Source organism: Azolla caroliniana, unplaced genomic scaffold, assembly GCF_043228905.1.
Source record: "Azolla caroliniana isolate FFs.n. ecotype wild unplaced genomic scaffold, voAzoCaro1.0.p SCAF_5, whole genome shotgun sequence".
In the NCBI taxonomy this organism is placed as follows: Eukaryota; Viridiplantae; Streptophyta; class Polypodiopsida; order Salviniales; family Salviniaceae; genus Azolla; species Azolla caroliniana.
In genome coordinates, this window is record NW_028230440.1 from 9711567 (window position 1) to 9723780 (window position 12214).

The window sequence follows — 12214 nt, forward strand, 5'->3', positions numbered from 1 at the left end:
TGGTATCAAAGTCAACAACATAAAGTATCTTTTTAACGACATTGACTATGCATTCTCGAGCAATATTTCAACACTTCTGGAAAATGATTTCAACAGTTCTGGAAAAACTTGGTGCTAATTAACAGCTTGTGTAGTCACGATCTTTTGTTGGAAATTGTTAGTGCAATGATATACTCTACCATATGAATGTCTTTAAGGATTATGTGAATGATTTAGTGGTGTACGGAATATGGCTTTGTAAGGAAAAATGTACTACTTCAGACTTATCTATGAAATATACACTATTACTTGCAATAACAATTTCTAATAGATATGAAATGAAAGTCAGCGTTTTAACACCGCATTATTATTCTTTCCAGCATTTCAGTCTACTGTATTAAAGTCCTAATTAAAGTAAACCCAAATTTAACTTCCCTAATGACTCCCTAATGTATGCTTTTGCATTGCGTTATGTTGTGGTAACATTTAAATACTCAAGAACTTGTACAAGTGGAAAATACCAGCCAGATTCAGTGGGTTGTGATATTAGATTATGGTGTCGAGCCAATAACTAATTTACAAATAGTTTCAAACAATTCCAACTACGAATCCAAGTAGATGCATCAAACGTGTCCAATTGATTAACATATCCACAGAGGTTAGTTTTAATTTGAGTCAGTTTTGTTGTAATAAACTAATTTAGCGATGTTCTACGATTCTTGTTGGCGGGAATCGCCAAGGAGTGCAAGAATATCCACAAAGAACATTCTCTGTATTTTAAAAGCTTGGCTTTGTAATAGGTTGACTTTGTTAGAAGTTGACTTTGTTAGACACATTGATTGATCTTGTGATTCTATAAATACATGTGGGATCTTATGGTTTCTACTCAACATACCCAAGGTTCCCCTCTTCTCCCATTTCTCCAACCTGATCAACATTTTTAATTCAACTTGTAAGTTTTATTTCTTTGCCTTTCAATTGTGCGCTCTCTCTCTCTCTCTCTCTCTCTCTCTCATGTTACCTTAATAGCGTACATTTTCTGGTCTCATAGATCATACTTGACCTCCAATAACGATATTAAAATCTATCTATCAATTTAGCCATCTATCTCAACAGCGTGCTTCTTCATACATAATGTCCATTCTGAACATGTCAAATATGTACTATGTACTGAGTAGCGTATATATATATACATATATATATATATATATATATATATATATTGCAGGTTGTCAATGTGTTCATGCTGCGTTCCTCATGATGATCATGTTTTGATAATAATAGTATTCATTTCAGGTTTACACAACTCTCGAAATGGCGTTGGAGGTTTTGACGGCATTGGACAAGGCGAAGACGCAATGGTACCACTTCACTGCCATAGTGATTGCCGGAATGGGTTTTTTCACCGATGCTTACGATCTCTTCTGCATCTCCACCGTGACTAAGCTCCTAGGCCGCATCTACTACTTCAATCCTGACAGTGCTAAACCAGGAACCTTGCCCCCAAATGTCTCTGCAGCCGTCAATGGTGTCGCCCTATGTGGCACGCTCGCTGGCCAACTCTTCTTTGGTTGGCTGGGCGACAAATTGGGGCGCAAGAAGGTGTACGGTGTTACACTCCTCCTCATGATCGTATGCTCTATCGCATCTGCGCTCTCCTTCGGCCATACTGCCAAGTCTGTGATGACCACGCTCTGTTTCTTCCGCTTTTGGCTGGGCTTTGGGATCGGTGGCGATTATCCGCTGTCCGCGGCCATCATGGCGGAGTATGCAAACAAGCGCACACGTGGCGCTTTCATCGCCGCAGTGTTCGCGATGCAGGGCACCGGGATCCTCGCGGGGGCCACAGTCTCCATCATTGTCTCCTCTGCCTTCAATAATGCTGACCCACGCCCACCCTACAGTGTAGACCGTGTGGGCTCAACGCCAAAGCAAGCCGATTTCGTGTGGCGGCTGGTGTTCATGTTGGGTGCCATACCAGCATTGCTGACGTACTACTGGCGGCTGAAGATGCCGGAGACTGCTCGTTATACGGCACTGGTGGAAGGGAATGCAAAGCGAGCGGCTCAAGACATGACCAAAGTCCTGGCGGTGGAGCTTCATGCGGAGCAAGAGAAGGTGGACAAAATCCGGTCTGACCAAAGCCAGACGTACGGGCTGTTCTCGGCAGAGTTCGCTCGGCGGCATGGGCTGCATCTGTTGGGAACAACAAGCACCTGGTTCCTGCTGGACATCGCCTTTTACAGCCAGAACCTGTTCCAGAAGGACGTGTTGACGGCCATCGAGTGGCTGCCAAAGGCCGCGACCATGAGCGCGCTGGAGGAGGTGTTCAAGATCAGCAAAGCGCAGGCGCTCATCGCGCTTTGCTCCACGGTACCCGGCTACTGGTTCACCGTCGCCTTCATTGACATACTGGGGAGATTCAAAATCCAGCTCATGGGCTTCTTCATGATGACAGCCTTCATGCTGGGCTTGGCCATTCCCTACGACACACTCAAGGAGAAGAACCATCGCATCACGTTCGTGGTGCTGTACGCCTTCACATTCTTCTTTGCAAACTTCGGTCCCAACAGCACCACCTTCATTGTTCCTGCGGAGGTGTTCCCGGCGCGGCTGCGATCGACATGCCACGGTATTTCGGCTGCGGCCGGCAAGGCGGGGGCCATTATCGGCGCATTTGGCTTCCTTTATGCCGCACAAAGCAAGATTCCTGGTCAGCAAGATGCCGGATATCCCAATGGTGTTGGCGTCCGCACGTCCCTACTCATTCTGGGCGGCATCAATGCTCTAGGATTTTTCTTCACGTTCCTCGTGCCAGAGACGAATGGTCGATCGCTCGAGGATATCACTGGGGAGAATGAAGTAGATGGGGACGACAAACTTGCTGTCTGAAAAAGGAGTGCTCCCAGTACATATATGATTTATAATTTCACTTCCCTCTCAGTAAATAAATACATAATGTACTCTCCTTTACAAATTGAGCCAGCAGCATGATTATTAATATTCCTATTGCTATTATTATTATTATTATTGGTGTTTCTTATATCATGGCTCCATTGTGTTAAACTACTATTCACAATTTAATGTCAAAGTGTGGATCATTGGTGCGAGGAATTGTTTAATGTCATGAAACTATGAGCGGCACACAACTTGAGGGGGTGGTATTATGCACTTCATAATATCAAATGCTCTTATAATACATATCGCTAGATCTTCTTCTATTCATATATCTGCAAAAAAGGGTCAAGGGAAGTGATACTCACGAAAGGAGATGGATGTCAACATTTAGAGAAAAAATTGAGGATTATTGCCTTGGTAATGGCGTCTCATGGACACTGCCATTGCCATGTGACTTGTGTCTGTTTGACCATTTAGTTTCTTTCTTCATAGTTCGTCTTGCTTGATTTTTCGCAATCGAGGTTTGGAGATTGAGACCCTTCTCGTTCCTATGGATGCTCACAAATGTGATCCATGATTCTGGCAAGGAACCCATTAGTATTTTACATTTTGATGTTTCATCAATAATGTTACCTCTTGAGATTGCAACATCTAGTTATCTTTCTACCAATTGCTTATGACGGTGTCCGTTGGTTCTCCTTCACGCATCTCCATGTTCATTAGGGTTCAGTAGGAGAAGATTTTGGTCGTACACCGTCGGAGGGTTGGTGTAATTGTTGAAGATGATCCCACATTGTTCGTGCGGATCCAAGACTTCGAACATGATCAACTTGTCAATCACTTAGATGCATAATTATCTCCATTCTTGCATCTAGATCTCTACTTTTCCGATCGCTCAAATCAGGTTCTGTTGATGGAATGACTTCAGAACCATTTACAATTCCTAAATTAAGATTTGTTCTTTCGAGAATTAACTCCATTCTCGTTGTCCACATTCTATAATTGTGGTCTGTGAGTTGCTCCACCACATACTTTCTTGCCATTTGGTTTGTTGATGCAACATTGATTGGATTTCCAACAAATTCTGATTGGTTTTCCGTATCGGTGGTCGACGACATCTTGTATAGATTTCCCGGATCAATCTAACGTGATGTATGCCGCTTATTTAGTCACGTATTACTTATATAATGTGATGTATGTCGCTCTGATACCATGTGAGAAATTAAAGAGAGAGAGAAAAGAAAGAGAGAAGAGAGAGAGAGAGAGAGAGAGAGCAAAATTTTGCATTGTATATTAATCAAGTATCGAGATACATATCGTTTGTTATGTATATGAGAGGTTACAAAAGGTACACCTCTTCAACCGCTCCATCGCACCTGCCTCTACATCAACGCACACGACCAAGGATGTCGCCGTTCTTGCGACTTCCTCTGTAGGCGTACACGCAGGTCTACCTCACACCTCAACTCTTCAATTCGCCTCTCATCATGCTTCCTTACCTTCCTTTCCTCACGCTCCCTTACTTTCCTCTCCCCACGAATCCTTGCCTTCATCAGTTGCGGCTACTGGAACAACCGCCACATGTATGGCTGATTTGACAGCATGCAGACTGTTAGGGAAATAAGACCACGGTGTTGCCTGCATATTCGCTTGTTACTCTAGCACCAAGTGGACAGGCAATTCCAGCCGCTAAGGTTGTTGCGTCAAGGTCACCGGAGGGGTCATCTACTGCAAGAAAGTCTAGGATTGGAAGAGACAACAAACAATCAGATGTGGCAAAAACTTTGCTTAATGGGGTTGTTTGATGAACATTGATGTAGGTTCAAGAGAGGAACAATCACCACAAGGTCGTGATCAGCTTTATCGAGGCTCCAGTGTAGCTAACCCAAATGCAACTCCTATTTCGGACAATGCTATTATTGGAACAAGATAGGATTGATATCTTGCGAGAGATTCAAGTGATGGAAAGGCAGACGATCATTGCACGTGTGTTGGGGATTCGTATGTCGCATGTTGATCTACGTTTATTGCTACAGTTTATTGCTACACGTTGCTTTGAAACAGGATGTTCATAATATTGTGGATGTCGAGATGTTAGGAAGGAATTATTATCAACTCGAGTTTGAATAAGATCGAATGGTACCATTTCTGTTAGAAAGGAAAGTTATCATTGTTAAGGGAGGATGGGTTTCTTTTCACAAATGGATCCACAATTTCTCGGCAAACCAAGTACACCATGACTTTGACTCTCTTTTTACATGTATGGTGGTTCTCCCGAACTTGCGTAAAGAATGGATAACTTCTGTCGCTTTAATTGTTGTTATGATTGGTACGGTACAAGAGGTATATGATAAGCCACGAAAAGAAGGTGACAAAATGTTAGGTGCAATGTCGGCTAAGATTCTCGTTTCTAAGGCTAAGGTATTGCCGTCTCACGTTCTGTTGCCCAATTTGTTGGACTCAACACAGTCTCCATATTCTCAGAAAACCATGTACCGAGGTCTGCCCAGTCAATGTTTTCGGTGTTTCGGGTTTGGCCATTTGGCCAAACATTGTCCTAAGATCAATAATGCCTCTCATATAGTGGAGTCCTCTACGGCCATTATTCCATACAAGGCCTCATCTGAGGGATGGACTATAGTAGGGAATAGGAAAACATCTCTACCAACTAAAACTCAACAAGTACAACATAATAACCTTAAGGAATTCCCCCCCATTTAGAACAAATATATAACACTTCAGGTAGATGATGAGGTTCCTCAAGTGCCACTTACTACAGGTTCATTGATCTCGTCAAAGACTGATACATGTCCCCCAATGACAACAATGCCTTCTAAGTCATCTTCTCGGTTGATAGAGGGTCAACCATCTATCAAAATTATACAGAGATCTCAGTTGAGTTTTCTTGTTAAAACAATCTCGTCAAATAAAATGAAATAGAAGAAAGATGACATGGAGATTGAAATAGCTCAGCAAGGAAAGCTAGAGCTACAAGGGCAGCAGAAGATGGTGGTTATCACTATCCAATGATTGGAGGAAGTTGCACCTATACCTACAACTAATAATAACAAAGAAAAAGCTCTTTATGAGAAAAATGAAACAATGAAGTAGAATTATTGTTATTGATAGAGAAAGAGGCCAATGGTTTCAAGTTTGGATCCTCGAAGGATATGGCAGCAGGCGAGGTGTTGGATAAGGTTGTCAAAGAGCGTAAGGTTCATAAGTATGCATGGAAGGACTTGCTAACAAAGCGACAAGTCCGCGCTCGAGAGGGCGCTAAGAAGAGTCGTCAGGATGTTCTCCTTGAGAAATGGACATCTTCAAATCATATGTAGTATGGACAAGTTAAATATCCTTTCCTGGAACGTCAAGTCCTAGGGGGTTAGGCCTTTCTTAGATTTAAAGGACTTACACGTGCAGATCTAGATACAACTAATTTTGGTACTACTGATATTCTTTTTTTGCAAGAGCATCGCTTGTCTGTTGATAGGCTACGGAGTTATGGTTCCATCCTGCCAAGGAAATGGATACAAGTTGGTTCAAATAGTAGACAAGTTGGTTTATGTATGGCTATTAAAGAACAATGGGCATCCATCATAGGCTCAACAGGTACTATTTTGAATAAAAGGGCGCAGTTCCTTATTCTTCAAATAGGACCTCAAAAGACTGGTATTATAAATCTATATGCTTCTAACTTAGCCTCAGAAAGAGCTTCCTCTTGGATTTCTCTTTCTGAATACGCCGGATTAGCGGATTCTTGGATTGTGGGTGGTGACTTTAACATGATTGAAGAAGCATTTGATAGGAGGGGAGGCTCAATCAATACAATTATAGACTGAGAAGCTAGAGCTTGGGACTCCTTTTGTTTCTCTTTTGGTTTATTAGACCTATGGAATATTCACTCCATTTCTCGAATGCAAGGCTCTCTTAATTTTTCCCGGTCAAATAGTAGTGTGGTTGCAACTAATTTGGCACGATTGGATAGGTTCTATGCTAGTGACTTTTTTTGGGAAGCTTCTAGATGTATGGGGATTATTTCCGGGACGGTAACTTCTGATCATTATCCATTGAAGTTAAACATTTTATTCACCAGAAGATCCTATATTAAGCAATTTTGTATCCCAACCTCATTGCTTGCTAATGAAAAACTCATAGAGTTTCTATAGCTCAAATATGGTCTAAATATGCCTTTCTGCTCAAAGATATCACTCATGTCATCCTTGATGTCAAGAGTTTCTTCATAAATATAGTTGCCTTTTCAGTTGATTGATGCAGTGAACAGATTGCTAATTTGTGTCGAGCATTGGCTACAACAGAAAACTTATTGGAAAAATACCTAACATCACCTATGCTGCTCTCGGATTTACAACAAGTAAACAGAAATTTAAAAGAAAAGCAACATGTGAGAGGCTTATATTTCTACCAGCGTAATACAACTTCTTGGTCACAAAAGCAGGATAGGGTTAACAGAGAGTTCTTTAGTGAATTTAAACAGAAGTATAAAACACTATCTATTAAAACCCTAAAACGTCTTGATGGTTCTTATACAACGGATGATTCTGAGATGCAGGACATAACTACGACATATTACCATCAATTGTTATCTGCTAAATCCTTCTTAGAGGAAGATCTTAATAAGAGACAGCTTGTACTAGAAACAGTACAACAAAAGGGCACTCATGTAATGGCTTCCCAGTTGCTTCAACAATTTATAGACACTGAAGTCTGGACAACGGCTAAATCCTTGGGTAAATATGTGTGTCCTGGAAAGGATGCCATAGAGTGGTATTCTATTTGCATAACTGGGAAGTGTTGGGGCCTATTCTTACTAGAGCACTTAATTTATTTTTCTCAATAGGGAATATGCCCGATGAATGGACGGAAGGAATCATATACATGATTCCGTAATAAGATGCTCAATGTAATAAAATCTCAAAATGGCGTCCAATAACTTTGCTTAACGACATCTATAAAATAGTAGCAAAGACTATAGCCAATAGAATGTGACCGTTGCTTCCCTCGATTATTATACATAATACACAATCAGGATTCCTTCAAGACAGAAGCATCTTTGACAATATCTTCCTTTTTTGGGAGATGATTGCATTGGCTCAACATCACAAACAATCCCTTGCTATACTATTATTAGATTTTGAGAAAGCATATGATAAAGTAGACTGGGACATTCTGGAAGCAATTTGTTGAGAATCAAGCTCAACATAGTGCAATGTGTGAACACACCTCTCGAGAATCTATGATTACCCAAAAGTGAAGAGTCACACCACTACTCTCTACACATTAACTATGTGTCATGCAATCATATTCTATGACACACAACTAATGAGTTACATATTCCCCATGACTATGAGTCTTCACATTCCCCAAGAGAGAGAGTGGTTGTTGTTGTTGTTAGTTAATGAAGAGAGAGGGTGACTCTATATAAAGCACCCTCCTCATACTTCATACTAAGTCGGTTGTGAATCCTTGTTATGCTACATTTTATAATTCTTATTCTACTTGTGAAATATACACCTTCTTCTTGAGTATTCTATTTTCCTCTCATTTCTCTATCTTGAGAGATCTTTTCTCTCCTCTCTTTTTCTCTCACACATATACGCACATAACACACATCTATTCCACTGCACAAGAATCACCATCAATTCTTTACATGGTATCAGAGCGATTTGGTAGCTTGATCTAGCCCACTCGCCTTATCGTGATCGTGTGTTGTGCTCTACGTCAACGTTCAAGAAGAACCGGCTCATCGCTATCGTAGTACCACTACATAGCTCGTGTTCAAGAGAGAAGGAAAAGAAGAAAGGAAGCTTCATCGACGATGAATACTCAAATGGGGAGTGCTCTCCCTAGTGAGAAGCTAGATCAAAACAACTTTGCATCTTGGGAGTACAAGATGCACCAATACCTTGTGAGCCAAGGCTATTGGGGTTACATCAAAGGAGCACAAGAAAACCGACCCGACCCAAAAGACGCTGACAATGCAATGTGGGAGCAAGCGGCAAGCCAAGTGATGTATTGCATAGCGACATGTGTTCACGACCACATGCTCGGGTACATTCAAGAAAAGGAGACGCCAAAGGAAGCGTGGGAGAATCTACGAAAGATTTTCGCCGCTAACACAACCACGAGAAAGCTTCAACTCGGCCAAGAGTTGAACAACATCCAACAAAGGGATATGTCCATCAAAAGCGACACCTTGAAGATCAAGGAGCTTTGCAACTCGCTCGGCTCGATAAGCGTCAATGTGGACGATGATGAGATGGTGCAAATATGCCTTGGCGGTCTTCCACCACGGTTCGACGCGATGAGAACCGCCATACTAGCACGGGAGAATCCACCCTCCTTCTTCGACCTTCAATCCATGTTGTTCGTCAAAGAAAACCATGTTCGAACAAGGGACAACGCCTCGGAAGGCCACATACTCTACACGCATTCGAATGGAGGAAGAGGTTGTAGTCGAGCAAGAGGCCGATTCGGCCAAGGACGAGGTGGACGAGGCCCGACTTACGAAAACAACTCGCAATTTCGGCATCAAGACGGAAGCCATCGAGGAACCTTTGGAAGAAGGGGGAGCTTCCATTTCGGTCTGAGCCGACAAAACTCGGTCGAATGCGGATATTGCTGAAAAAACAGTCACCACAAAGAAGAGTGTTGTAAGAAGATATGGAAGTTGGCTTCCACTAGCCGACAACTCACCAATTACGCCACCAACTCCGACTATGATGATCGCGACAGAATGTTCGTGATGAGACATAGAGCAAATTCTATGTCCGCTTCTACTTCGAATAATGCATCTAGTCTGGAAAACGTATGGTTCGTTGACTCTGGTGCCTCGAACCATATGACGTCTCATCAAGAATGGTTCTGAGAACTTCGAGAGCCGGAACGATCCGGCTATGTCAAAATTGGAGACGATAGTACACATCCGATTTGACATATCGTCAATGTCCCATTCGGCAAAGAAGGTAACCAAACTTTTATTAAAAATGTCTGGAATGGGCCGGTAAGTCTCTTACTTTATGTTGATGATTTAGTCATCACCAGTGCTACCCAGAGGAAATCTTCCGCATGAAGTCTCAACTTGCGGCATCATTTGAGATGAAGGACCTAGGCAACCTTCATTACTTTCTTAGGATCGAAGTGATCCGAACCCTCGAAAGCATATTGATCAGCCAACGCAATTATGTGTTAAATATGTTGTTCAAGTTTGGCATGATAGATTGCCAACCGGTCTCAACATCCCTTGACCTGAATTAGAAGGTACGTCCTAACTCCAGACCCGCCTGCAATGAAAAAATGGTTCCAAATTTTTTTCGGAAGCCTTATATATCTCACTATCACCCGACTTGACATCAGTTATCCAGTCGGAGTGATCATTAGTTTATGTAGCGACCGATCGTCGAGCACCTTTAGTGCGCGCATCGACTACAACGATATGTGAGCGGCACTAAGGATCAGGGATTGTTGTACCGGCACGGTATAACCGAAAAGTTAGTCAGTTATACAGATGCCGACTGGCCTGGTGATGCGTTGGATCGTCGGTCAATGTCCGGCTTTATGTTTTCCCTTTGTAGCATGGTTGTTACGTTGTCATAGTGTATTTCGTACACTACGTGAAAAACTTATAAAGTACCGATTTAATAAATATGAATAAATAGTAGAAAATATTAAAATATATATAACATGCATAGGGCAAGATTCAAACCTTGCACCTTCATGTTAATAATATAATGTCTTACCATTGCACTAGCATTTCATTAGTGTTAAAAAGTAGATGTTCCAAGTAGAAAAGTTAGTTCACCTAGGATAAACTTTAGTTAAAAGAAAACGCATGCTAAAAGAAAAAGCTACGCATGCACATCTAGCGTGCATGAACGCTATAATTGATAAAAAAAACACAAGTTAGAAAAAGCGTGATCACTTTAGATAAAGCATATAGTCTATCTATAGGAAAAGCATGGAGTCTATAGTTAGAGAAAAAAAAGCATGGATTCCTAAGACTCCCTCATCACTACATAAGGATGGGGAGCACAATGTAATAGGGGTGTGAAATACTTGGAAATTGGATATATTTCCGAAAACACCAACCAATTAATATAATCGTGGGATTCATGAAAATAATATAATCTATACTTGTGGGATTCACGAGATTTCTATATCTTTCTCTATCAATCTAAATACATATTCTTACATAAATATTAATCAATAAAATACATTATACTTGTGGGATTCACAAATTTCTAATAATCTATTCATAACTATAAACTTGTCTCAAATTCTTCCTCCTCCTAGTCCAAAACCCCGGTGGTTCCCACCCGACTCACGCAACGATCCGGCACCGAAAGGCACGACACAAGTGGAGCAACAAAAAGTTGTCGATAGTGGCTTTGTTGAGCATTGAGACTGAGTACCAAGGAGCCACAGTCGCGACTTGTGAAGCCATATGGCTTTGGCGGATGCTGCAAGACCTCCTGATCGAAGTACCGATGAAGATCCCGATCTACTACGACAATATCCGTAGCATGTAGCTCGCCAAGAACCTCGTCTTCCATGCTCGCACAAAGCACATAGAAATGCATTACCACTTTGTGCACGACCGGGTCTTGAGTGGTGAAGTCTAACTCTGGTATGTTTGAACCGATCGTGAGGTTGCCGACATCTTCACCAAGGCCAAACGGAAGTCGACGCCGACACGAAGGAGCCAATGGTTACAGAAATGTCAAAGTCACAACAACGAAGGAGCTAAGATGGGGTTAATGAGTAGACAAGTTGACCGAGAAGGTCGAGGTGCACAAAACCACACGGGTCGTGGAAAGCGGGACCGGACAGGTCGAGGTGCATGAGCAAGGCGTGAAGATGTCAAGAGGAGCCGGACACAAGGACCGGCAACAACTAACACTACGATCTGACCTCAGGTTGAGCTTGAGGGGGACTGTTAAGCGGACAAGGTAAACATGATCCGAATCGGCTAAATAAGCCAATAGCCAAATCGTTTGTGATAATACTTTAATTACATCAAACCTACAAGATTTGAACGAGAGATCTAACGATTACAACATTTCAACTACAGTCCTCCGCTCTACCAACTGAGCTAAGGATGGGTTTTGATCATGTTGTCACATAATCTTACTAGTTTTATATGATCAAGTGATATGATGATGCAACTATAGTCATGAGCTCTTAAACCTATTAAGCTAAATATTGGCAAAGATCTAAACTCTTAGAATAGCACCCATACTCCAAGGTTAATGAAATGATAGTTTATCAAATACTAAAGTAGAGTCACACAAATTATGTTTGTGATAATGTTTTGATTACA

General features: G+C 41.8%; 1 protein-coding gene across 1 annotated transcript; it reads left to right on the forward strand.

Annotated features, from left to right (window-relative positions):
- Positions 1–1281: 1281 nt before the first annotated feature.
- On the forward strand, positions 1282–3022 carry LOC147864101 (putative inorganic phosphate transporter 1-4). Its single transcript, XM_087319799.1, has one exon. The coding sequence runs from the start codon at positions 1294–1296 to the stop codon at positions 2869–2871; it is 1578 nt and encodes a 525-aa protein (XP_087175925.1). The 5' UTR covers positions 1282–1293; the 3' UTR covers positions 2872–3022.
- The last annotated feature ends 9192 nt before the right edge of the window (positions 3023–12214 follow it).

Excerpts from the sequence above, each read along its gene's own strand:
- LOC147864101 (XM_087319799.1), top strand. The coding sequence starts at position 1,294 with ATGGCGTTGGAGGTTTTGACGGCATTGGACAAGGCGAAGACGCAATGG.